Source organism: Numenius arquata, chromosome 11 (assembly GCF_964106895.1).
Source record: "Numenius arquata chromosome 11, bNumArq3.hap1.1, whole genome shotgun sequence".
NCBI lineage: Eukaryota > Metazoa > Chordata > Aves > Charadriiformes > Scolopacidae > Numenius > Numenius arquata.
In genome coordinates this window covers 43,823,761-43,850,934 of record NC_133586.1, presented here as the reverse complement: position 1 = coordinate 43,850,934, position 27,174 = coordinate 43,823,761, and the positions used below count along the sequence as shown (strand labels likewise).

Below are 27,174 nucleotides of genomic sequence, written 5' to 3'. Positions count from 1 at the left end.
TTAAAAAAAACACAACCCTTTTTCCTATATAAAAAAGGAAAACTAGGTTTTAAGATACTACGAAGTTCAGGAGTACAAAAATATTTACCTTTTAGAAATACCCAAGCCTATGATCACATAAAATAAGTATCAACTTAATATAAAAATCTTCATAAAAATACGGCCACCTATATTTAACCAAGTCCTCAAACCTGTCCTACGCTGATACAAAGGCTTTGTTGAGAAATTGAGTTAGGTCTAAACAGCTATTCTATAGATTAACTTTGGAATAAGTAAAAACAACATTAAATAAGTAGAGAAATTCCAGCCTGGGAAGGGATGAGAAGGTCAGGGGTCACAGGATCACGGGTGCCTCATGCCACATTACATTTATGGCAAAAGCATAACTGCAGCAAATTATATATGAAAGGAAAGAGTATGTCTGCATCCCAAAGAGCAGCTTGATACAACTGCACAAGTTCCTTGCATTTAAATGTTATAAAGCTTTATATTTGTGCTTGAACTTGCAGAGAGAGCCCCGTTCCTGCGCCGAGTGCCAGCACAAGACAACTTGCCATGAACCCTCACGTTAGAGATGAGCCAGCGTGCTTTTGTTGGCCCTTACAGAAGGTAATTGTTATTCACAGAGGATAAAAATCAGTCTACTAGGTCTGATAGACTTTATGTGGCCAAGAAGTGCATGTACAGCCAATAAATAGAAAAATAAAAGGTATTATACTTTTTTCAAACGATGTAGTGTTCATAAAACAGTAGTAGCACAACTCTAAGCTCTACATTTGAGTTTTCATCCAACCTAGCTTTGCTGAACTTTTTTAAAAAATGCATACATAACCTGTAGGATTTGAAAAACAAAGCACTGGCTTTGGTGGTGGTTTTTTTTTGTTTTGAAAAAAACCCTGTGGTCCCAAGTTAGCCCTTTTGCTTTTTTAATGACTGCAAGTGAACATCTCCAGTGCAGAACATGAGCTTTTTGCTCGTCAAATCCCCTTTCCGTTTGTAAATGGTACAAAGGGTTTTGCAGAGGCTTTTGAAACTGCAACAAGCTTTCTCTGAAGGTACAAAATAATGTGGTGTATAGTCAAAAGAAAATAAATGCTTTGGAAAAAACACCCTAAAAAATCTAAAAAACTGCTTATGCCAATATACCATGAAAAATTCCAAAAGCTTAAACTGCATGGCACGTTTGGATAGGGTCAGTGACTTGCAAAAGCCCATGTATCTTTTGAAAGCGGGCATGGCCCATCAGGTCAGCAGCTTTAGTCTGGCGTTAAAGGCTTCCCCTGTCCCCAAAGCCACTGAACGTTCATGAAGCCCATTCATGAGGCCAGGATCTCTCCTTGAGGGGCGCCTGCTAAGACTTTCCAAGACAGACACCCAGCTCCCCTTCATCCAGTCAAAACCCACAGTGAGAAAAACCACCAGCATCACGTTTTCTATATATTTTTTTTTTTTCTTCAAGCAGCTTTCATTGAGAACTTGGAGTCATTGCTGTTCCTGAGGCTCATTTCTAGCTTACTCCCCGAATCAATCGACTTTAGCACAGGCAGGTCCCTGTTTCTCACCAGGTACTGTATCTGCTGGCAAACCCCAGGTATCAGGACACTGAATTACAGACTAAGGGTCCTACGGGAGTAGACAGCATCCATTCAGTAAAGTATATATTTGGGTACAGTAGCACAGGGGATAATAACTATAGTGCAGTAGCATTGACTGTTGGGTTTTGGTCGTTTTCCTCTGGCAGAAAATGCATTTTGAGAAGATCTGGTTCTTCTTCCAGCCCCTCTGAGAGCATGCATCCTTCTTTACAAGGGTGTTACCAGAACTTTAGGGCTCGCCTTTGAATTCCGAATGCCAGTGGTTTGTTGCCCATTTCTGAAACTGAAAGCAAGTGAAAAACTGAGAAGCTGGAGAACATTTTGCAGGGTGACACCAGATATTTCCCCCTCCTAATCAGCACTGCTAAAATAAGCAGGTTACTAACTACTAATATACTATAAGTACTAGTATAAACATTAGAAAAAAGCAAGTGCAAAGTGAAGTTTGCCTTTCCAGAAGGCAGAAGCAGTGCAGCAAACAACACTTGGGACTTGAACGTAATTCAGTGACTGTAACTCAGTCTCTTTATGCAAGAAGCCTGCGAAGGGAATCTGGTTTGACTCGAGGATTTCTAGCTACAGTTTGCCTGCTGCAAAGTCGAAAAGCCATAGGTCAGACACATGAGAAGTCCCTAATTGTGATACAGAGCAGCACGCCCTTCTCACAGAACCTGACCCGAGAAGTCTTCTTATTCTGGAAGCATAATGACAGCTCCTTATACCGACCAGGGATTAGATACAGGCAGCTTATATTATTGCTTATAAGGGCACGTTCTGTCCCAGTACAAATTCTCGGGAAGCTGGGTGGTAGCTGGGCAGCTGCACTTCGGCTAATTCCGTTTCCCTCTGCTGCTCCCAAGAGTTTTCCTCCCACAACAGTAACTCACAAACACGGTCCATCTCCTCTGCACCGGCACCAGAACGTACCCGCAGAGATTTCAGTGGAGACGTTTGCTCAGAGTACCCTAAATAGCAGCGGTGGGGGGGCAAGAGAACTGTCGTTGCTCACAGCTAAACCAAATAAACCAGGAGAAAAGCTGTGCTGGCATGACTCTGGCCTCCCAAATGCAAGAGGCCAGAATACTGACATCCTGTGTTTAATTTGGAGTAGTACCTAATGAACTTGCACTGAAAATGTAAGCCATCTACTAAACGAGTAGTTTAAATGAAAAGTTAAGAAGAGCGAATGATATAAAACGATGGAAAGTGTTGGGAGACATGAAGCAATGGTCTCAAGGTGATGCGAAGGTCAGCCTTGTGAGTGCCCACTTAGAAGCACATCAGCCTTCAGGTTCAGAGATTCTGGAGAAACTGCATAACTTCTGTCAAATTAATAACCAAAAAAAATAATATCTATCTAAAGAGGACTTTGAAAGCTTTGATGTTTTGCAGTGGATCTGATGAAACATGTTTACTGATTGTGAAAAGGGACTATTTTTGGAGCCCGGGATGAGTGAAAGCCACCTTACCACTTCACCTTCAGCATCTGCTCAAAGCTCTCGGGCAGGGGACTGCCGTAGCTCTCTGGGAGGAAGAGGGTAAGGATCCCGATCAGCACGGTCAGGCTTCCCATCAGGATGTACGGTAGGAATCTGTCGTAGGCACCTGGCAGAACACGGGACATGACAACAGTACTCAATGGCCACAAGCAACAAACCCATGGGTAAAATTTATATTCCAGACATTGCTGTAATGCAGAATTAATTTGGAATAATTAGCTGAAATCTCCATAAATATCAAAGGTGAATCCAAAACTGAGTTATGGCTGTTATCTGCCAGTAAACAAAGGGATTTTCCAATTTTAAAACTACAACATGCGCTGTAGGATGGTCAACACCCACCATCAGTTTCACACCATCCCACACATTTGTGCTAAGGGGTTTTTTGTACATTTTCAGCTGGAATAGCCAACATTTTTTCAAGGCAACAGCCCTGCTGGAGTCACTGCTGGAGTCTTCAGCACTACACTGTCATTAGGAACCAACTCCTCCCTTGAATAATTCAATGCGAGGGAATAAAAGTGCTCATAAGCAACCAAGCTCACAGCTGCCTCAGGTTGTGCATCCTGCTGGGCTTAGGCAAAAGCAGGGGAGAGACTGATGGCAGCTGAATGGGCCAATTTCAGACTAATAGGCCACTAACAGGGGAATCCTTAATTAATCCCCTTCCTTATTGCAAGGGGAGAAAGCATCAGGCCTCCCGTGAGAGATGAGAGGCTCTGACCTTGGTCTACTCAGAATATTATTTTGGCCTGGAAGGCAGCGGCCCCTGCCAGCAGCCTGAAGCTACCGCACAAGTGTTTGAGCAGGATCTTCAAGTCACAATAGCACAGCAATGAAAAGGTCCTTCAAGAAAGGGATTAACTAGGATTTAAAGTATTTAAGGTAGAGAAAGTACCAAATTGGACTCGACAGCTTTATTTTTTAGTTGGGAGAGAGCAGCATGCTTTATAATGTATGGAATAAACTGGGATTAAAGTGAAGCCCCTTGGGTATTTCATACAGAGCCAAAGTTTGTGATTTGATCTCTTCTGTGTTCATGAGCTGGATGAACTGCGAGGTCCTAATTTAGCTGTAGCAAATACCAGCAGCTGACGAGTTTCTCCTAAAACCTCTTAAAGTTTAGGAAACTATCCTGATGACTGGGACGAGATTTTTTTTTTTTTTTGGAGGCGGAGCCACGGAAACCTGGGAGAAACAAAACCAACAGTAAAAACTTCATCCTGTCTACATCTCTATAGCCTGTGCTGCAATGGAGACTGAAGACCCTAAGGAGCACCACAGTCTTGCTGTCCCTTTTACTTTACGTTTGCACTGTACAAGTATGAAATAAAGACAACGTATTTTCATAATTTCTGGTACAGTGTGTTAGCGTCACACTGGAACGTAGAGGTGACCTACAGCTAGTAGCCTCCTCTGCCCTTTCCTGGCACGGTGAACCAGCATTAACCCCTGAGCCGGACACCAGCGATGCTCCACCAGAGTCATCCTCAATTCTTATCAAAGGTCTCAGCAGGAAGCAAAACTTGTTGGGCACAGGGGAGAGCTGAGACGGGTTCAGCGATGGGAGATGGAAATAAATCATGTGTGAGCAAAAGAAACAGGAGATTGAGCACCCCAGACTGAGCAGCCGGTATTCACAGATACTTCCATCCTTAATCCCCTGATCTCTGTCACCCTTTCCTGTCTGCAATTTCTGTGTACTTTAAAAAAAACAAACAACAAACCCACAAGATTAATCAATTAATATTTGTGCAGCACTCAGAATGTGGTGGTAATGAGTGTCAACAAAAAGCCTGTGAGGAAATCAGTCATTTTACTTACAGACCAAGGCATGAACAATAAGAAACAGCAAAATGAGTGCTGAGGTGCCTGTCTTAGTAACTTAAAAAAAAAAAAAAAAAAAAAAAAAAAAAAATCACAAAGGTCACAATTAAACACTCCCTTGTGTTTTGTTGGGTTTTTTTCCCATGGATTTCCCTGGAAAGCACAGGTTCAGGGAATGTTTGGATTCCTGCCTAGTTCCTGAGATACCCTCCTCGGGATGCGCATGAAGAGTACAACGCAATGAGTTTCCTACTGCTAGAGGTCCTTAATTGCAAGATCACTTCTCCTGGGAAACTTACTGGTGTCCCAGGGATAACACCCATTGCCAAGATGTGACCAGTTTATCATTCCAACCGCTCCACTCACAGGGTTTATGAACACTGTCATTCTCTTGGACCAGCTCTGCGCCACTCTGGTGCCATATGAACAGTTTCTAGCCTCAATAAAGGACAAAAGTGCCTTATTCTTCTGTGAAACCCAAAGAGCTCCCTTTCATTTCTACAGTGTACGACAGCGAACTCAGACCCAAAGTGAGAGAAGGGACTTAAAAGACAACAAGCGATGGGACGTAAGGCTGAGCCCACACTGCAGAAGCTCCGATAACTGCTCCGGACAGTTGGGTAGCACGAGGCAAGGAAGGCGAGATGTCTTACCCAGGTACACGAAGTAAGGAGCAATGATGCTGCCCAGCCTGGATGCCGTGGAGGTGGCTCCCACGGCCATGTTCCGCACCAGTGTTGGGTACAGCTCCACATTGTAGACATAAAGCATTGAAAAGGCAGCCGTGATGCCGAATTTCCCAAGCATCACCAGACAAACCGACAGGACGTTAAAATCTGGAGGAGAAAAAAAGAAAATCAAGGTGAATAAACAACACCCTCTGCTTATTACTTCTACTTCTTTTACATCCCAAAGACCATATAATTTTTTTTTTCCTAGCGGCTGCATGTGTTTTGTTTTTTAATTATACAATGTATTAGCCCCATCCCTTGATAACTTGTCTCCAAACTTCCCACTGAGCATAATGTCAACGCTCAGGTTATTTTGTACTTTTTAGATTTTTGGTTGTCTCCCAGCAAAACAGCATTCTTGAAACAGAACAAAATTCCGGATATCACACAGCAACAAAGCACAAGCTTAAGTCCACCCCTTTTTCACAAAATCCCACGGAGATTTACACACAGTGAAATCTGGAAGACTTGCAGGGTTTTTTAGCCTCCACACATCTCCAGATAATTCACAGTACACTTTTGGCTCTCATTTTACAAGCTGGTTCCCCTAGACTATAAAAAGCTCAGTAATTTGACACAATAAATGAGAGCTGTGCGTGACTCAGCATATATATATGCATATAAAAAAAAAAATCACGCCTGCAAGTGGTCAGCATAAACTTGACCTCAAATTCTGAATCTGAGCATGGTTTCCTGTAATTTTACAGAACTATTAGACTATACTGTGAAATATTTCTGACATTTTATATCCTTAAGTCATGTATTGCATTTTTGTACCTGCAGGAACCAGCTGAATGAAGAGGACAACACCTCCCCCTAAGAAAAGGGTGCCAGATAAGGAGTAGCGCCGAGGGAGGGAGCGGAGGAGAAGCCAGGCAATCACGTAGGCTGGGACTTCAATAACAGCTGAGAGGAAACAGTTGAGGTAGGCATTTCCATGCCAGTTTGGAGTGCTGAGGGACAGGCCGAAGTAACCAACAGACGTAAAAAACCTGAGAAAAGCAATAAAACCAAATGATTCCAGAAACACCAGTCTCTGAACGCCTCCAGTGTTGCCTTAGATTGTGTTACAAAAATAGGATGTCGCAACGCATTGCCACAGGCATCGTGGCTTAAAAAAAACTTCTCAGTGGCAACCCCATCTTTCTAATTCTGTCATCCCTTCCAGGGATCATATCCACAGCGGCTTGAAGAGACCTCTGATTTCTCTGTCCTTCCTGCATACACTAGACCGAGTAAAAGGCTTTGTGGAAGTCGTTCACAAAGGCTTTTCACTGCAATGGAGTCATTAAAGGCACAACAAAGTAACTATTGAGAGCTTCCCATGCCAACTACGTTCCTACTTGTAGCCAACTCCAGTGCCAGGGTCTCCCACCCTCAGCAGTTCCGTTACATCTTATTTAATCTTCACGAGAGAGCTGGATGTTCGGGTTTCAAAGCTCAAGAGTGCCTTACTATGGCATGCCAAGGGTGCTAGCCAGTTCCTTTCTGGGGGAAATATATACAAAAAAGGGTCCTGGTTTGTCTATGTGGTATTATTGGGTCCTCATTCCTTGTGGCTGCCCAGGCGGGGACCAGGATCTCACTGAGATGGGCACTGCACAGAAACAGAACAACACCACTGGCCACGGGTCTGGTTCTCTTTATGTTACTGAGTTGCTGCCTCTGCTTCAAGAAGGACATTTCTCTTCAAATAGAGATTACAGAGATGGGAGCTTCTTTAAAAAAAAAAAAAAACCAACACAAAACCAAAAAGCAACAGAATTTAAAATACACCAGTTGTTACATATAGTTTCCTAACTATTTTACATCTGAGTTGAGGCTCCGTACTCTTGTGTATTAATGCAGTGTGGGTGCAAGGACACTGAGGGCCACGGACCGGCCAAGGACCGTGTGTAGATGGGCTCCGAGGCTGAGACTTATTATCTAAACCTGTGGCATGTGCCCTCAAATCAGGAATTGTTCTATTGCCTGGGTACTTTAGGAATACACATTTCCTTACCACAAAAGTAATGACATAATAGTAATAGTTGCAATGTTTCGGGTTCGAAATAGGTCCAGAAGGATAGCCTTCTGCTGCTGCTGAGGCTTCGAATCCTGCATCTGAAGGAAAAAGGAAAACAAAACCAAAAAAATTCCCACACACCTAAGAGCAAAACAACCTCTGCACACCCACGAGTTTGGGCAGTTATGAAGTTACCACTGTATCGGGGGGACAACCGGTCAGCCCAGGGGCCTGTGCTGCACCAGGGAGGGCGGTCCTTAGGTAGAGCTTGTCTCTGCACCCAGCTGTACTCTGCGGTAGTTTCCAGATTTTTGTTAAAAAAAAAAAAAAGGTAGCACCGAGACCCTGCACAGTGCTGACTAATTAAAAAGGAGTCTCAGCTGACAAGACAGATGCATTAATACCTCCTTAAGGATCTAACACAGCACTTCCTCATTACCAAAGGCATTTTTCCGTGCGCTGCCCACTCTCTTCTCATCAACCTTTGCAAACGACGTGAAATAAATGCAGAAAATCACCCAGTTTTGCTGCCTGATGGTGCCCGGCCAGGAAGGGGGACAGATGCCAGAGTTTGGCATGGTGGCCAGGGTGCATCACAGACGAGTCCAGCACCCCAGATCGGAGATAGAGGGTCCACTTTGAACTTGAAGTAGGAATCTTCTGGGTGGCATGAGGTTGCCCTTCTGCCTGCACGGAGAGCCCTCGCCAGGGCAAAACCAGTGCTTCCCCTCAAGCCCAGAGAGCGAACTACCCTGGCTCTCCCTATGGGCCTACCCAGGAGATCTCCCTTCCTAGGAAAAGAGGATCGTTTCCAAGGAATGTCTTTCTAGACCCGGTTGAAAAAATACTTCCAACAGAGGAATAAATGTGCAAACATCATCCTCAGGCTTTTGTAGACACTTTGGCACAGAAGATTCCCACGGAGTAAAGGGCAGCTGAGCTGCCACTTGATCTCAAAAATACGCAGGAGTGATGAAAAGCAAACTCATGAGCCTGAAAAAGTCATGTCCAGTATGAAAGACATTTGAACTCTGTCTGTGAAGTCAGGAAAGTGCTTTTCCATGGTTTCTGTAGGATGAGCTTCCCGTAGCTGGAACATTCACCTCAATTTACACTAGTACATACACTTGGGAAAGAGATCTTCAGCAGCTCAGCCAAAACATGAGGATGGCATTCAAGAGGAGGTGGAGCACCAGCATCTCTCTCCTGCAGATACTGTGGTTGCTGGTTTCTTTGCTCAAGAAAAAATGCCTGCGCCTCTTCAGCAGGAGCTCTGGCCAGGGCAGAGCCACTAGAGGGGGAGATAAGCACAAGAACCAGCCATCCCTGCTGCGGCCCTGCTGCTCCCTGGCTTGCTGGGGTGCTGGGTTTGTGCTAGACTTTCTCCTTTTAACCAATAAACACGAAATACAAGAAAAAAACCCCAACAAGCCTGAAGAAGAGCTTAATGTTCTTCACCACCTTCACTACTGTCGTGGTTTTCAAGTGCCCTTGTAGCACTCGGGTGCTTTGGCTGGTTTGTGCAACCTGAGGAGTCCCTCGGGGCCCACACAGCCCCAGCACATGTGGGTGCCGATTTAGGGTCCCCTAGACAGCCCCCCCACAAAGGGCTGCTCTTAAACTGCAAATTGCTAATACCACTCCAAGCTGAAATGGGGACAAACACATCTTCCTCGGGTCTTCTCAGTGCCCGAAGGGTGGAGCAATCTGGGTCACCCTTGCTCTGAAAACCACAACCAACCACTGCTGAGGAAGAGAATTTTACTGTAAAAAAACCAAACAAATAAAAAACTCCCTCCGGCTTCTTATTTTGAAATCGCCAACCTGGCACTTACCTCACGCCAACAGTCACAGCCTCTAAGAGCTGCTGGTGCAAACCCTGTCTCTGCTGGCATTTCCCAACAGGTCAACTGGCCAAAGGGGGAAACTGCCGGTGAGGTAAAGTACTGGGACGTATGAAACGTACCTCCACGGTGTTGAAAAGCTCAGCTGGGGCTGAAACACCATTCATTTTTGCAGCCTTTCGGATAATAGCTTCTGCCTCCTTATATCTTCCCTGGGAGATCAGCCACCGAGGGGATTCAGGAATGATCCTGCAATAAGTTTCAGAAGAAATGACTCAATGCTTTCACAAAAGTACAACGTTATTAAAAACACATGTATGGCTTTTATGAGTTATTCTCTCATCTCCCAGATTGCTTGCAGCAGGAGACAGTCAGTACAGAAGCATGTGGGCAATGTAATTCATGGATTTATCCTACCAGGATCAGTGGGAGAATTCAAATATAGGGGATGTGTTTATTCTCGTGCAGAAGTAGATGCATGCTTGGACCCTTGTCCTGGGTGGTTGGTTTTTAAGGAATAATTGATGTTCACCAGAAAGAAACCCTGATGTCACCAGACAGACATCAAAGACAGGGGCAGCTTAGCCAGTGTTGAGCAAAAATATTCTGAGGAAAGTGCACACAATGTGGAAACGCTTTAACTATGCACAGGGTATATTTAAAGTCTCCTGTGTCATAGGAATCTTATATACAAACCTCACAATTTTACCACAGCTCTGAGGCAGGCTCTCCCAGGCAGAGGACAGTGGCAGTGTCCCCTTGTGGAGTTGATGACACTTTCTAATCAATTCCAGGCACGTGTTGAGCAAATTAGCACCAAACACAGGACAGAAAACCTCACCTTTCCTTAACTAAATCCTTTGAGCTTAACAGATGCTGCCTTCTTCCCTTTAGGTGAGGCACTTTTTCCTCTCCTTGGAAAAAAGCAGGTCAGACACTCCTTTTCTGATGAACTCCCTGAAGGACTGACCCAAAGCCACATCAACGGTTTTGACCATCAGATGTTTCATATCGAATCGTTCAACCACTGCCGTGACTTTCTGGGAGGTAAGCTGTCTCCACTGCTCCTCACTGTGGGCAAGCTGAGGGACACAAGACTGCAGAGACGATGCTGGGAACCTTCCGGACAATTTGGAAGAGGAATGAATAAAAGAGCAACTATGGCACGGAGCAGTGGGATGTGCAAGTCACATTGGCCATGGAACCAAATGCCAGCTAACACCAACCTGCCTCAGCAAAGCTTTGCCAGTGCTCCTTGTTGCCCATCTACCATCACGTTGGCTCCAGACTGGAAGTGCCAACCATGGACATTTTTAGCATGCTTTACAATGTATGCTCTTAAAAAGCATGGGAACTCCCACCAAAGACATTTCAAAGCAGGACTCTGAAGCCCTGGGGACAAATTTCATGTGCCTCATGGGGCCTGTTCCATAGCAGATGTCTGAGAGGCTTCCACTCAAAACCAACCTCCCCAAAGAACAGCTGCTTGATACAGAGAGAAATGCTGCCGTGTTAAAGGAGTTTGAAACATGTTGAGTTAAATAAGCAAGTTGACCTTTAAACAGAATCAGACTATCTTTAAAGTCAGATTATATCAGAGGTGTAGCTGAAAACCATTTGGAAGGTTTGGTTTGATTTGAAGACTAAGATAAAAAACCCCAAACAAACCAAAACCATCAGCAGAGACTTCTGACAAGACTGAGATCCGCAGGAGGTCTTTTAGACTATAGAAGAGAGGGTCTAAATCACTTAACTGTTACAAAAGACATTCATCTCCTACTTACAGGTATAACTCTTTCACGGTAACAGGAAGAAAGGAAGGCACTCTTTTTGTTGTAAATTATCCTTATTTTAAGAGCGGGAGTGATACCTTGCCTTTCCCTTCCTATTTTATAAGCATCTCTCTCTTCAGAAAACAACAGATGACCAAGGCAGCAACAGAACAAGGATATCTACTCTTCGTCACTGCTTCTGTCCAGCCAAGAAGAGCAGGGGGTTTTCCTAAACTGTTTTTCATTCCCCCAGGGCTGAGCAACCATGGGCAAGTGGGCGTGAACCCATGTCCCCACCAGTGCATTAGAGCTGGGGCGAGTGAATGGAATGGAAAGACCAAAGAAAACGTGGATTCAGACTCCAAGAAGACAGTGTGGGATGGCCGAGAGGAGCATGGTGAGGAGCAGCCAATTTTTGGCTTAGCCAGAGTTACCGTGGGCCGAAGGAGCTCCCAAATCAACGTCCTGCTCCAGCAGCCAAAGCAAAGCCTGCGAGGACACACGACTCCCAGCAGGCAGAGCCCGTGGGCGAGGGCTGGCCCGGCGAGCTCTGCTGGCAAACACTGCCACTTAACGACGTCTAGTGCAACTGCTTAATGACATCAAGTGCCATAAACTGCCAGCTGATGCATGCCGAGTGAAGGGGCTCAGCCTGTCCCTGAGATTATAGTACCAACCAGCTGTGAATCCACCTTAAAAAAAATCACTTATAGAAAAAAGGAAGGAAGAAAAGTTAGAACGAATCACCCAGCAGTACTATGGGGGTAAACCTAGATGTGGTTAACAGTGTCCAGAGTTAGGAGTCAAACACAGAATTCCAAACCTGCTCTGGAAAACCAGTGACAAAGTGGCTTCAAGCACAGGGCCAGCACCAGCAAGGCTTTGCAGGTAGTTAGTTTGACTTAAAGCTGTCAAAAAAATCCCAAAGTTGTGGATGCCCCTTCCCTGGAGGGGTTCAAGGCCAGGTTGGAGGGGGCTTGGAGCAACCTGGTCTGGTGGGAGGTGTCCCTGCCCAGGGCAGGGGGTGGCACTGGATGGGCTTTAAGGTCCCTTCCAACCCAAACCATTCTATGAAAAAATCCCCCCAACTCCAGCCTCAAGGCAAAGCCTCCTCACATGGCAAATGGGAAAATAAAGCAACCCTAAAGAGGAGAAATAGGATCCCCCCGACCTCTGGTGTGGGAAAGGGGAGGTGGGGAGCATGGCCTCGCGGCGCGGGGGGCACTCACCACCAGAGCGGGATGCAGAACAGCCCCGGGACAGTGAGCGCCAGCAGCAGCATCCGCCAGTCTCTGATGAAGTAAGCAAACAGTGGCAGCAACATGTAGCCAATTGCAAAAAATATGCAAACTCCTAATGTAGAGAATATAATACGAACTGATTTGCCAAGAATTTCTGTTCCTGTTTAAAACAAGGGAGGTTGGATTAGCATTTTAACTCTTTCTATTCAATCATGACTAAATACTTTATTGCATTTACAAAAAATAAGTTAACAATCTTAGAAAAGAGCAGTTTCTCTTATAACACTTAAAGGGACACTGCCAAGGAGTAACGGTCCACGAGATGATCAGCATCACAGTGATACGAATCTGGTGGGAGATTCCTCTAGATTTCTGTTATGCATCAACCCTGGAGCTGCCATTGAAGCACCCATGAGACCAGCACCATTTGGGCTGCCCCAGCAGTCTGATACAAAACCGTTTTCAATGCTAAATGTAGTTGTAAAGGCAACATCTACACATTTCCTCTGTTATTACCATCAGTATTTGCTCACAGATCTAGCAGAGACCCATGGCTCAGTGAGTTCTCCTCTACTGCAAAAATTAGCAAAGTAAAACAGAAACAGCTGACAATGGCCTTTTAATGAAGTCATCTTGTTCACGTCTGCTGGGAGTTTAAATGAGCTGGGAACAAAAAATGAAGGCTATGGTGTGGAAGCACAGAGTGGAAGGTGAACCCTCTCTGGTCTGCTCCAAGGACACAAGGATGAAGGACTCCCAGTGCTGGCTGATGGAGCTCCCAGTCCATCTCCCACCCGCGGCCAGAGGCGGATGTGAGTGTGAAAGCACGAAGGTACCGATGGTACTGCGGGGATGGGACCGAGCCTGCTGGTCACCTACTGCCTACCTGCAAACAGGCTGAGCTTGGAGTGCCAGAGTTTATGTCACCTTTTTTGTCCTTTGTTTCAGCCTAGGAATGTGCACCCGGACAGTTAAACCAGCTCAGCCAATGGGCAGTGACTTGGATGTATGTTTAAAGCCCAAATATTGCTTGGCCGGTATGTTTAAATCCCAAATATTGTCTGGCACTGCAGTACTTCCCTGCAGCAGCGAGTCCCATACCTTCCAGCTGCATTAAACAGCTCATAATGTCCCCTCCCCCTGGGAAGGACGGAGCACAGAGGGTTTCAGTTATCCCCATTAGCCTGATTTCCAAAACACGGAGGCACCTGCAGCACCCCACCAACCATCCCGCGACAGAAAAGCTGCTGAGATTATCGGGGACCTTCAGATGAGGGAGCCACTTCTGTTTGCTTTGATTAATGCATTGTCTGAGAGGGATAAGGGCAGGCACAGGGATGGGCGGCAGACTTTCGGGAGCCTTCCCAACAGGCCTGGCTGGGACACAGCCTGCTCCCCAGTTAACCCACGGGGATTTAAGGTGAAACCTTCTGGAGGATTCAAGGATTTAAGGTGCTTTTCTGGAGGAGAGCAGCTCTGTGTATGGCAGACTGACACAGGTGCTTTAGGATGAAAGGATGTGAATTTACAGTGAGGTGGGAACAAATTTCACTTTATTTTTTGGAATAAAGGCTGGAATGTCAGACCAGCACATCACGGGCTGTGGGACACAACCAGGGAAGATGCCATCTTCTAATAACCCTACTGCTCCAGCAGTCAATAAAGGATCCTACAACCCCTATGTCATGCGCAGCCTGGTACCATCCTAATATCTAGTAATAAAAATTGAGACTGAAGCCTTCAGGAGCACCTAATGTCTTTTCCAATAAAATACCCTGCCATTGCTTAGTAAAATCCATGGATACCCTCAGCTCCACCTCACTTCTTGCTGAGCTCCCAGCCCCGGGTCTACAGAGCTCTCCTCTCTCAGGAGCACCTCAAGGACCATAACTCCGACAGTTTGATCCAGACTCAATTAAAAAGCAAACAACACTGAAGGAACAGGAAGGTCTCAGTTGTGTAGAGTGGTAAGAACTCCAACACTTAATATGGCAGAGAAAATAGAAAAAATACCCACGACTAAAAAAATAAATCCTATCCGATAGCTACATTAATTTTCATTTTAGAAACTTGGAGTAACTGAATAAAGTCACAGTGAGAAAGCTGAAAATAAGAACTCTGAGGGATTGAAAGGGTGCGTGTGGATAAATTATATCATCTTTCTCTAGAGCAGCTCTCTTGGGAGAGGTCTGATACTGGAAACATTAGTTAATCCCTATTAAACATCACATTATAATTTGAGGGAATCCAAAACCAATATGAGATGACATGTTTCAACTACAATTATCTTCTCTCCTGCCTCTTCTCCCTCATTCTGCTGGCCAGGAAAATAACAGTTCTGGGATGCTACCAGCACGCCTTCACAAACCTATGTAGGTTTTTACACTCCCAGGAATTGAACAGAACAGTTTTGAACACTGAAAACAACCGAGGTCTAAAGCTAAGGAAAAATGCTGCAGAGAGAAATTTCATGGGACATTGTTGGAAAAAAAAAAAAAGTAAAAAAAAAACTCTACAGAACTTCTTCAACAGTTTAAGGGGGAAACTGAAGTTCTCATGAAGGTGGGCAGCAATAGAGCCAAGGGCAGAGGGCCCAGGTGGCTGAGGGTGCTGGAGCAGGGTCTGAGGGAAGCTGGGATGACAGGAGAAACCTGGGCTCAAGTGGCCACCTGAATAAGAAAAACCCCACTAGGGGATGCTCCCCACAGAAAACAAAACAAACCTTGGCCTCTAAAATTAGGGACTTTATCGCTAACCTGGGCATCGAGACTGGTGATTTTATGGCCCATGGGGCTCTGATGCCCACCCAGCTCCTCCACTCTGGTCCCCCCTGCATTGGCTGTGCCTGGAAAGGTGGATTTGCTCTAAGGCTTTGCACCCAGGGACACACCAACCCCTCTGCAATGGGGCAGAGAGACAGGGAGGAACCCCAACACCTCCTCTATCGCAGACCTGCTTCTGCTGATAACAAACCCCGAATGCTGCCTTGAACTTCTCCAAAGAGGGAAATGCATGTTTATTTACGTCTTCCTGTCTCTTTTTTTTTTTTCCTCTAAACCTATAGAAACTATAGACTTGAAGTAACCAAGAGCAAAAAAAAATCACACTGGCCTAAATTAGGAATTGTACCAGTGAGGATTTACCACTGTCTAATTAAATGATGTGGGTTCAGAGGGAATAAAAAACCCCAACAAATCAGTACATTAAGGAAGCATTTAACCTAACGCAGACATATTCATACCCAGTATGAAGGCCACCACGTAGTTAGAGATCTGTCCCATCCCCACTATGAGAAAGAGCACTGTGAACATCTCCCAGCTGGTAGAGAAGATCTGCACGAAGCTGAAGCCTGTCTGCACGGCCATCGTCGAAAAAAGGATATTCTTCCTGCCAAACCTTTTGCAAAAGATAAAGGAGATTATTACTGAAACAGCGTTTGTTTATGGAGGAGGGAGCACAAATACGCAGCCTCAAGAGATGCAGCTTAGAACAACCTGAAGTTTCATTTATTTTAAAGAATTTTTTTCCATAAGTGATAAAAAAAATAAGTAAGTAAAATTCCCAAATTTCCAAGACCCAGGAAATAAACCAAGAAGAAAAATTAGGAGCAGAAACTTCAGAAAGCCAACAGAGAGGGACTAAAGAGACTAAAGAACAGTATATAAGCAAGAGGGACAAGACGACTGTGAGCCACGCAGCCGAAAGTTAGGAAACGATGGTGTTCAGGCTACTGGCATCCATACACTGCAAGCCCATTACACTTTGAATCTGTTAAATAGCTTTATCGACTGGTTTCAGTCTGAATCGCTATATATATTCCACCCTTTCTCTCACCCTCCCATCTGCGTTAGAAGTATGTAGTATTTTCTTAGGGAAAGGGAAGGGCAACCTTATGCCCGGGTTTGCACGCCCACATGCTGGCCCAGGGCACAGATGCTCCATCGCCGGCCGCAGCAGCCCCTGATTTAGGAAAGGTTTCTGCAGCAGCACAGGGGAAACAGCTCAGGTACCGGGTCAGAACACACCCCTTTACTGACAAGCCATTAAAAAAATAATAATTAATGAATAGCTCTTGCTAAAGACGACTGGGCTCTCGGGTAGGCCGTCCCCAATGCTCCCACGTGGCACCAGCAGGATTTAGTGATTATCTCGTCTCCCTTTCAAACACTAACACCCACTGACTTCTGCACTGGGGGCAGGAGTCGGGAGATTAAATTCGGATCACATGGAATTTAACACTGGAGGCTCTAGGATTAAGACTCCCACCGGGTTTTGAAACCCCTCTATTAAACACCCGGAGGAGCGGCTTCTCTTAAGTCCCTCGCTAACAGGCAGCAGCCAAAGCAGCACTGGAGACCCCACCACAACGGTGTGTTAAAAAAGGCTCGGGGCTGTGTAAAGAGGGAAGCAGAGACTTGCAGAAAGACCATATATTCTGCATTCAACACTTGTGAGATCAAAATTTCAATAGCGCTGAGATAATTATCAAATGCCTATAATGTTTTGGTATTTTACATCTACTTAGTTAGATGGTATGTCGCAATTACTATTCATTTACAGGGTGTCTTTTTTCCTTCCTCTTGGATCTGCTTACTTTATTTCCAGCAAACCACCTCTTCTATGCAGAGCTTCCACTCAAAGGACAAGCCTCTACCCGGCAGCTCTAAGAAGGGACTTCCAGTTAAAACATGACAAAGAACAACATCTTTTAAACTACTAAAAAAGGCCGGGTGAAGAGACAAATGTGGTATTGAAGTGAAAACCACCACATCAATCTGCAAAGCAGCCACATGGGCTCCTTGCGGAGATCAGCTCTTGGTCTCCTCAAGCATTCAAGAAGCTCTGGGGTAGGTCAAGACTGGGATTTTGGAGATCACTTCGATCAAAACTCAGAGAACTGGACATTTAACTGCCTTACACCAGCCGTGGCAGCAGGTCTGCCCTGCTCTGCCTGGGGTTGGAGCGGGACCAGCGGTGTTACCTGTCCGAGAGCTGCCCCGAGATGAAGGAGCCGATGAGGACCCCCACGAAGAAGAGGGAGGTGGTCAGGGGGGCTTTCCAGTCGTCCTCGCACACCAGGTTCCACTGCAAGAGAAGGGCTCGTGCTCAGATGCAGCCACAACGCCGCGTCCAAGCCTCATCCAGGCACGGGGGTTACTGGCCGGAGACACGCACTTATTGCTCTGTAATTTAATTTAGTTTCCCCACACCCACGTTTCCGCCCATCGCTGGCACCAGCGCTATTTCCACAGCGAAGGTGGCTGCCAGGACGCCCTGCTTCAGGGAAAAAAGGGAAAGCAGTTGCCTCCCCAGGCAAGTCCCATCAGGCCAGAGGCCCCCAAAACACTGGCAGGCGCCTGATGGGACCCCGGAACCTCCCAAAACACTGGTAGCCACCTGACGGGACCCATCACTCTGAAGTGGGCCAGTAGCCAGCGATGCCAAACCCAATGGGCAGTTGGTGTGTGCAGCCCAGGGGCTGCCCGAGCCCCGTCTCCAGCACGAGCCCCCCACTATGTGCCCACCAGCCCCCCCGACACCCAGGACCTGGCTCCCCACCAGAAGAGCAGTGATGGAGAAGAGTGAGGGACTGTCCTATCCCCAGCTGGGGACAGTTTCCAGTTTACCTGACCTCTGCCAGCACAAAAAATTGCTGCATTTCTACAGCTTCTGGGTTTGACAAAACACAGGCAAGAAGATGCAGGGAATAAAACCTCTTTTCCCGCGCTGATGTGTTTCCAAATTCCTTTTCCCTCCCCACAACCTGCAGGGCTGACTCACTGCCCGTCGCTCAGCCTCGCCACCGGACCCGGCTGGGGCGGGAGGCTTAGGACAGGAGCCAGCGTGGAAACTTCCACCTAAAGCCGTTCGTAACCCCAGAGAAGGTTTAAAAAAAAAAATAAATAATAAACCCAGCGTTATGAGTCTCTTTCCACAGAGTTACAGCTGAGTGTGTTTCTGCCACAGCTTGCTCCCATCCCGGTGACTAATCCCCCCGGTTAAGGGCTGCCTGCCAGGAGAGCTTATGGATAGACTTCAAAGATGTCAGATCAGATAATTCTACCACAAAGGTAAGATAAGGAGCTCACAGATCAAAGTATAGCCTAATTTTCATAATTAGCCGTGCTATCAGAGAGTGGGGACACTGCCTCCACCAGCGCTCATCCTGTGCCCGGGGAGCAGAGTGGCTGATCCGTCTGGGCCAGCGGTGGCCCAGCCCAGGCGAAGGCAGGGGCAGTGGAGGAGAAACCTCCTCTCTGGGCTGCTCGGGCTCCTCAGCTGCAGGGGACAGAGAGGAGCGATTCTTGCTTCACAGAGAGACCCAGGTGCCACCTGACAGCACTGCGAGTCCTGCCCAAACCAAACGAGACCTGTGGTGGGTCGGCGGTTGGGCTTCACTTCTGCTGCTGCTGCAGAAGAACAAGCAGAGGTGAACCCCAAAGCAAGGGGGGGATGTGGTGTGGTTTCAGGCAGTCTGCTCCAGGCTATAATTTAGGAAAGCAACACAATCAATACCTATTTTCAGGCAGAATGAAGGTATGATGTGGAGAAATCAGGCTGAGAGAGCTGGGGTTGTTCAGCCTGGAGAAGAGAAGGCTCCGGGGAGACCTTATTAGTGGCCTTCCAGTACCCGAAGGGGGCTACAGGAGAGATGGGGAGGGACTCTTGACCAGGGAATGGAGCCATAGGATGAGGGGGAAGGGTTTGACACTGAAAGAGGAGAGATGGAGATGAGATGTGGGGAAGAACTTCTTTGGTGTGAGGGTGGTGAGAGCCTGGCCCAGGTTGCCCAGAGAAGCTGTGGCTGCCCCATCCCTGGAGGGGTTCAAGGCCGGGTTGGAGGGGGCTTGGAGCAACCTGGTCTGGTGGGAGGTGTCCCTGCCCAGGGCAGGCGGTGGCACTGGGGGGGCTTTAAGATCCCTTCCAACTATAACCATTCTATGATTCTATGAAATGGGTACCTTTGCCCCTCTGCCCAGCCTGCAAAGCAACACCAGCTACCGGACAAAGAGACGAATCGAGTTTAAAACCGCAGCCCACGCCTCTTCCTGCAAAACACAGTCTTTAACACAGGAACATGGAGATTTGAGGACTGAAACGTGCCCTCTGATACTTAAATCTGATTAATTACAAGAAGAAACCTTCTATAAGGTATTTTCTGGTCCCTGCTGGGATGGGAGGGGTGGACAGGGCTGGCACCGGCTTATCTTCGCTGGATTCGATAAGGTGGATGGGAGCGTGCGGGTCAGTGGGGCTCCGATATGCTCACGGATGCCAGTCCTGAAAAATACACGCTGGGATCTGTTTCACATGTCAAAGAAAATTGAGATTTCTGTAAAGAAACCTGGTGGAAGTCAAGCCTCCCATTTAAAACAAACTAAAAAGTGACTTCAGGAAACACGGCATTAAAAAGAAGAGGTTTTTTTACAGAGTGCAGGCAGGGAAGAAGGAAAGGTGACCTCTGGAAGCCGTGGGAGCTCCACGCTGACACCACAGAGATGTTTTGCCACGTCCTGCTGCACCTCCCTCTCCCTGCTCCGGGAAAGCTGGTGACTTTGCGGAAAAGTGGCAGAATTTGCAGTCCTTACAGATTAATTATCTGGGTGCTGAGCACCCCGCTCCGGGGCTGCCAGCGCAGCGCCTGCCCCCGGACCTTCAGACTTCAGTCGCTTGAGGTTAAGGGTCGGTGTTTTTTCAAATGCTTCCACCGATGCCAAAGGCACTTTGGCTGCAAAATAAACCCGGCTAAATAATAACTTGCCCATGAAACTCGGTTGCTTCCTGTGTTTCCCTCAGTGCCAAATGCCTCCTACCCAGCTGTTCCCTCCACCTCTTCCCATGACATACTGCACAGACAGCAAAAATTCGACGCACAGGGTTGAGCCTTTAAAACCTGTGGGATGTGGTAAACAGCACGGCAGCAGCCGGAGAGGGGTCGCCGTCTATAGGAACTCGCTGGATTTGACCAAAAAACCACACAAACACATCAAATCCATCTGACTCCAAGTACACCTGAAGCTGTAGAGTGAAAAAACACACCGTCTAACTCTAGATGCCATACCGCACACAGCATGTGGGATGTGAGGGGTGATCTATACCGCCCTACTCCATAGGAACAGCCCATCTTCTCCCAAAATACCAGCCTCCCCTGACAGAGGCTCCTGCCCCAGCGCCGCGCAGGGATTGAGCGTGTGTCGACACGGCAAGATTTCACTCGGGCTTGCATTTATTGGGCTTTAAGGCATTCATTGTATGTGTCCAGGAGTATTGCTGACTCCTCGCGAGCAGTACTTGGGGAAAAAAATGGAATTTAACTTAATTGACCTCGTCCTCCAAGGCTGCCTCCATCGCAGCCGGCACCGAGAGCACCACGGGCCCAGCCACAGCCCAACTACCTCCAGCTACAGCTTCCAAACTCTCCGGTACTGGACTAATTATTCATTAACCAGAAAATCAGTAATTCTGTAATGTCCCTGACTAAGCATACTGTAGAGCAAAGTTCACATAAGCTTCCAAGCAAGTGGTCTGAAGGCTCGGAGTAAGAGCTGCTCAAGAAGAACACTGTTAAATCACTTTATTACCATCAAATCCCTCTGACCTTTTCCCATAAGCTCCCAGCTACCGGAGGAGCCAATTCTGCCGGGCGCTGCTGGTGGGAACGCTGTGGATGGAGAAGCTTTCTGAAAAAACTGAAACTGCTGGAGAAGGTGCTCCTGGCTGCCCAAACCGACCCTGCCACCTGCGTTCTCAAACAGAAATCACTAATTAACCACCCTGAGTATCAGCCCATTCACAGCAGAGAAGCAAACGCTAACGGAGCCTCGTGTAAAAGGCCGAGGCTGTAACCCAGGGAAAACCTGACCTCGTTTCGCAGAGTGAATCTGAAGATGAACAGCTCAAGAGATATTAAAAGATCTTCATGGGTTGTCCCTCCATGCTGCACCCTGGGCACTGATGAGACCGGCTCCGCTCAGTGCACGAGTGATGGGCACAGACACCTCCGTGCCCAAGCACAGGGCGGGCTCCCAGGGTTGGGTAGGGCTGCTCATCGCTGCTGGAAAAAGCCAAAAGGGAACAGAAAAATCCTTCAGATGCCTTCAAACCACAGCGATTCACATCCAGCTTCTCACCTCTGTCCGTCCCAAAAGCTCCTGATTTCTGCCTTCCCCCAGAAGTCACGGCAGGGCTGGGGCAGGGGGGGCTGAGCGAGGGGCGAGGAGCCCCAGCAAAGCTTTTGGCGCTCGCTCTGCCCTTCGCAGGGGTCCTGCGAGGTGCCTGGGGGACCTGCCATGCCCTGGCAGTGACGGGCAGCCCAGCCAGGGCGTCCCCAGGGAGACAACCTTCCCCAGCTCAAGGGAATTACCGGGATGCTAACGCCTTGCTCCGGGGAGCAAAAGTGGAGCAAAAACTCTAATTATGGTCAGATCTCAGCACCGTTATCTGGAATTGAAGCAGAAGTAGGTTAAGTGCCAGACAAACGAACCCAAGCCTAACATAACAAAAATACACACGTTAGTGTTTAAATTAATTCCCAAGCACAGCTGGTGGAAAGCGGGAGGGTGGTGAGAGCAGAGCAGCCCCGCTTTGGGGCCAGGACCTGCTAGATCGGCTCAAACCCTCTTTTGTGCAAGCACAGGTAGCACCCATCGGGCGCAGCGACCACCAGGTTAGGTGGAAAATGGGATTATATTTATTTATTTATTTATTTATTTAATTTCATGACACCTGGAGGAGCTGCAGCAGATGAGGAGCTGCTCTGGAGACGGGGAAGGGGGGTGCGCGGGGTGGCTGGGAAAAGGGGTTCCTGTGCCCCAGGAGCACACCGAGGTGCCCGGCTGAGCCCTGTGGAGCAAAAGGGAGCCCTGCAGCCCCCTCACCTCAGCCGTGGGGTCACACCGAACCCCCCTTGACCCCCCGCTTCCACTTCCACACTCATTCCTATCACCCTGGCCTGATAATCTCCTTTTTCACCCGTGCTGTGGACATACTTCTCTGCCATCATCTTTATTTTAAGACTGAGCAGATGACCCAGTCTGGGATCCGCCGTTCCCGGGGTTTAGCACATCCCCGCAGCCCATGGAGCACTGGTGCCGAGCTGGCACCCCCCAGCCTGTTCCCTGGCACCCCCCAGCCTGTTCCCGTCAAGGCACAGTTAATAACAGGAGTTGATGCAACTGCACAAATCAAATAAAACCTCCAGCACTTAATCCTCTACCATCAAGCTTTGCTCCTCAATTGAGTTCTTGGACTGAAGATATTTTTTCACCGAGCTTTCCTGATGGCATGTCCCAACTTGTCTTTCCTAATACAGAGAAAAATATTGGGTACAAAAAGAATCATCTCAAGTTTAACCAAACTGCTGCTTTTCAGCGTTTCACCAGCGCCTGTTTTCCTTGTTTCAAAACCAAAATTCTGTATTTTTTTTCCAAATGTCCATGACAATTTTAAAACAAAACAAGTATCCTTCTTTTCCATCTGGCTTACAGATGGGAACCTGGCACTTGGTTTCCATCTCTGAGCGTGCTGTTGACTCTCTGGCGTGCCCCGGCCCCCCTGGCAAACCCCATCGCTGCGTCCCGTCCCACCCCGGCATGGAAGGCTCTGGTTTGGCATCTGCCAACACGGGTGTTTTGCTGCTCTTTAAGGAGGAACACCATTTCTCCTCCTTTTGCTTCATTTACTACCTCCCCCAGAGCAACTGCTACCTCCAAACCCCACATTAGGAGTTCGTGGCCGCCCTGGGATAACCCCCTCCCTCCGGCAGCAAGCCCTGCGGCACTGTCTGTACAGTGGCTACCAGCCACCCGGCCGTGCCAGCCCACGGGTTATGTCTGCATGCAGCACGTGGGCTGTCGCCGGGCTGTGGCTGCCACTCGCCCACAGCCAGGAGCGGGACCAGCTTCCTAAGCCACCCTTGCCTTGATTTGGTGTCACGAGAGATTCTCGGTGACCGAGCGGGACTGCCAGCACGAATGGCAAGAGACATGCAGACAAGGGTGCCACGTGTGCCGATGGCTTCGCCTTGGGCACGCAAGAGGTGGCTGGTGTCCCCTGCCCACATTCTGTCCCCCCCTCGACCTGGAGCCATTCCCTGCTCGCCTCTGGCCCCGCACGCTTCAGTGCGGCTGAGCTTGTGTCTGCACAGCCCTGGCACAGACCCTGGCCGTGTCCCCGTGGGACAGACCCTGACCATGCCCAGGGCACAGACCCTGGCCATGCCCCCGTGTCCCTGAGGGACAGACCCTGACCGTGTCCCCAGGGCACAGACCCGCAGCCACACGCCTCTCGGTCGGGACCTTTCCTGGCCGTGGCCCCATGCAACGTTTTTTTGGTGGCAGATGTTGCTGCTGAGTCACGGGGACTCGAGACAAGGGCCACCCACCCGCTCCTTGCCCTTGCCCCTCACAACGTGAGCCATCGGCACTTGAGCGGGGCGTCCCTCAGCCACCCGGGGCACAGCCAAAGGGTGCCTGCCGGCTGCCAAACGCCCACGCTGGGTGGAATAAGGATGAGCCCGTTATTCCTTAACCCCTCTCACGCAAGACAGAAGGAACAGCCGCCCCGCAGCTTCAGGGGAATCGTGTTTTCCTTCTCTCCCGCAGCTCCGTGCTCTCTGCCAGCACGGGCAGACAGACAGACAGCGTGTGCCTCCCGCATCATCACGGCACGGCCGCAAAACCCAAACAAGTGCTTACAGAACCCGTCACTGTCGGCGTTCCCGCAGGACACCCTGTACAAACCATGCCATCCTACAGCGTCAAACCGAGCTGAGCGCTTGGCCGCAGCCCGGGGCCAGGCTGGGGCGGGAGCCTGTCACAGCACGCCGGTGGCCACAGACCGCCACAGCACCTGCCTCGCACCAGCTCACCCAGCCCGGTGCCGATGGCCACCAAAGACACTGGGGTGGCTGGCACGGGCTGCTGGGGCCAGCCAGAGCCCACGACTGCTCTGGGGCCAGCTGGGCTCCTTGTGTGTTTACTGGAAAGTGTCCATGTCCATATCCCCATCCACAGCGATACTGGGAACACAGGATTCCATCAGATGGAAAGTTTAACGGGATGGCAGAAGGAAACTACCGGGCTTCTGTTTTCAGCCTTTGCCTACCCCTCCCCAGAAAAGCCCTCCCCAAGCAAATCGGGCTGATGTTTCCGTGGAAAACACTGCGAGAGAACATGAATGGGCAGCTTCTCCCGGGACCATTCACCCCACGTACCCTTCCCTCTCCCTGGAGCATTGCACCCACCCGGACCCCTTCCCCACTGGCTACTGCTCCCGATTCAACCCCCTCTGCCAAGGCACAACGACCCCCCCAGAGCCCCGGCACAGCCTCTCCGTGGCCGAGCACCTGGGTGTCCCTCCCCATCTCTCCTGGAGCCCCTTGAGGGACTGGAAGGGGCTCGAAGGTCTCCCCGGAGCCTTCTCTTCTCCAGGCTGAACCCCCCCAACTCTCTCAGCCTGTCCTCACAGCAGAGGGGCTCCAGCCCTCCCAGCATCTCCGTGGCCTCCTCTGGCCCCGCTCCAACAGCTCCATGTCCTTCTGCTGTTGGTGGCCCCAGAGCTGGAGGCAGCACTGGGGGGGTGTCTCCCCAGAGCGGAGCAGAGGGGCGGGATCCCCTCCCCCGAGCACCCCCGGTGCCGGCAGACCCTCTCCCACCGCTCCCCCCTCACCCCCCGCCGCCCCGCACCTGGGTGACGATGGTGGAGCGATAGATGTCGCGGCTGTACTCCCACCCGTCCAGGCACGGCTCCTGCTCCAGCGACTCCAGCTCCACGTCGAAGCCGGGCCGCAGCCCCAGCGCCGAGAAATTGGCCAGGGCGGCCAGGCGGTACCGGCGGCAGCGGCTCGGCTCCGCCCGCCCGCCCCGCAGCTCCAGCGGGATGCTGGCGTTGCGCCACTCGCTGCTCAGGTTGGCCCCGCGGGGCACGGCGCAGCGGTGCTCGGGGGTACCGGCCAGGAAGACGGCCGACATCCCGTTGAAGCCGTTGGGGACGATGCTGGCGCTGAGGAGGAAGAAGACGAGGCGCTGGAAGCGGCCCCATTCGCCCAGGAAGGCGGTGGCCGCATCGTAGTCGCGCATGGCGCGGTAATTCCGCGGATGGGCGCGCGGCCGCGGAGGCCCCCGCGAGCCGGCCCCGCCCCGCCCCGGCCCCGCCCCGGAGGGAGGGAGGGAGGGAGGGAGGGAGGGGGACACCGGCAGCATCCATCCCCCCCCCCCCAACCCGCCCCGCAGCATCCCCGGTGCCCCAGGGCTGCCCCGGCAGCCGCCGCCGGTGGGGAAGCGGCTCCCGGTGGGATCGCCCCGGAGCAAAGTGGGGGGCTCTGCCGCCCCCAGCCCACCCTCCCGCTCCCGCCCCCGGAGCCCGGCATCCACCCCCCGCGGGAGCCCAAATCGGGTTTCCCTGAAGGAACGCCGTCGCACAAGGCGCTCAAAGCCGAGAGTCGCGGTAATCGTGAATAGATCGGAAAAGGGAGCAATTATGGATCAAAGCAGGGGTTGCCGTTGGGGGGGGGGGGGGGAGCACAGCCGGGGGGCGGCGGGGTGTCTCCCCCCGGAGCTCCCCGGCAGCGGTGGCGTGAGTCCCTCCTACGCACTGGCACGGATAAAAATAAGCATCAGAGGCAGCTTCAGGAACCAAATGCGCTCGCAGCCCCCGAACACCCGCCGCTCTCGCCAGCCCGGTGCCTTTTCCCGGCAGCGTTTACTCCCCGCAGCCCACAAGGTCAGCAGAGGCTGCTCCGAAGAAGCCTGTATCAGCTCCGGCCTCGGGAGAGGAGCTTTTTATATTCCGGTTTGCTATCTGCTAACGATTATTGCTTCACGCGTGACTCTCGGCTTCGCCTGGAGTCAGATACGCAGATTGCCGGGAAAGCCGTGTCAGAAATCTGAGCAGCGCTGTCGTCTTCTGGAGTGAGCCAAGGGGCACGCGCTCAGAAACACGGCGGTGTTTAAAGTATGCACGGGGCTTGGATGGTTGGAGCGATACGAGCGGCCTAATCCTCCTCCCTGGAGGGGCACAGCAAGGTGCCGCTCGGGGACGGGGCGGTTTGGCTGTGCAGAGGTGAGGATACCTGTGCCATGGGCGGGCGAGGGCAGGCCGGGATGGCATCTCTCCAGCAGAGGTGACCAGAGGGTGACATGGAAGGTGGAAGCAGAGAACAGGAGCAATCGCTGCGGCGGTGGCCGGGGAGGAGAAGCAGATGGCGGCATTTATCTGGGCCAGGCAGGGATCCGCTCTTCTCGGGATAAGGGATGGGGAGCCGATGTTATACAATAAACGGAGAAGGTTTAGATCCCTCCTCCTTGGAAAGAGGCTGGAGGTGGCATCTCAATGCCCGGCCTGGGCCACCACACAGCCAAAGCTGTCCCCAGTGATAAGAGGGGAGCCGGAGCCGGGGCGGGGGCTGATTTGGGCAGATCAGGGGCTCGCAGGCAGCAGCCGTGCCCTGCCCTGCCCTGGGGCTCTGCAAGAACCTCGGTGAAAACAGGCCACGCACGCCTGCTCCCACCAGGAAACCAGGAGTTGGGAGTGTATTGTCTCAAGCATTAACGTTAATGCAATCTTAATAATTATGCAGTCGACAGTAATTGTTTACAGAGGAATAATTTGCAGTGCTCATAAAGAACTGTGGTTAGGCTGCAAATTTAGTGTAATAAAAG

The 27,174-nt window shown here is 49.9% G+C and overlaps 1 protein-coding gene across 2 annotated transcripts; it reads right to left on the bottom strand.

Moving 5' to 3' along the window:
* Positions 1-1,455: 1,455 nt before the first annotated feature.
* Positions 1,456-25,593, bottom strand: SLC22A4 (solute carrier family 22 member 4). 2 transcript variants are annotated; one of them, XM_074155571.1, is made up of 10 exons: positions 25,201-25,593; positions 17,496-17,599; positions 15,756-15,910; positions 12,503-12,674; positions 9,624-9,750; positions 7,655-7,755; positions 6,430-6,644; positions 5,575-5,757; positions 3,065-3,200; positions 1,456-1,878 (listed from the first exon to the last, which is right to left on the bottom strand). In XM_074155571.1, exons 1-10 carry the CDS (start codon positions 25,591-25,593, stop codon positions 1,803-1,805), a joined length of 1,662 nt encoding a protein of 553 aa, XP_074011672.1. In that variant the 3' UTR covers positions 1,456-1,802. The 2 variants fall into 2 exon arrangements, with proteins under 2 accessions (XP_074011672.1, XP_074011673.1); XM_074155572.1 differs by having other exon boundaries at positions 7,655-7,749.
* Positions 25,594-27,174: the final 1,581 nt, after the last annotated feature.

What these genes read in the sequence shown, in the direction of transcription:
- SLC22A4 (XM_074155571.1), bottom strand. Translation starts at nt 25,593, where the DNA reads ATGCGCGACTACGATGCGGCCACCGCCTTCCTGGGCGAATGGGGCCGC. An exon ending in TCGGGGCAGCTCTCGGACAG is followed by an intron (nt 15,911 to 17,495) that starts GTAACACCGCTG and finishes CTTTTGCAAAAG; the next exon opens with GTTTGGCAGGAAGAATATCC. An exon ending in TTCTGCATCCCGCTCTGGTG is followed by an intron (nt 9,751 to 12,502) that starts GTGAGTGCCCCC and finishes AACTTATTGCAG; the next exon opens with GATCATTCCTGAATCCCCTC.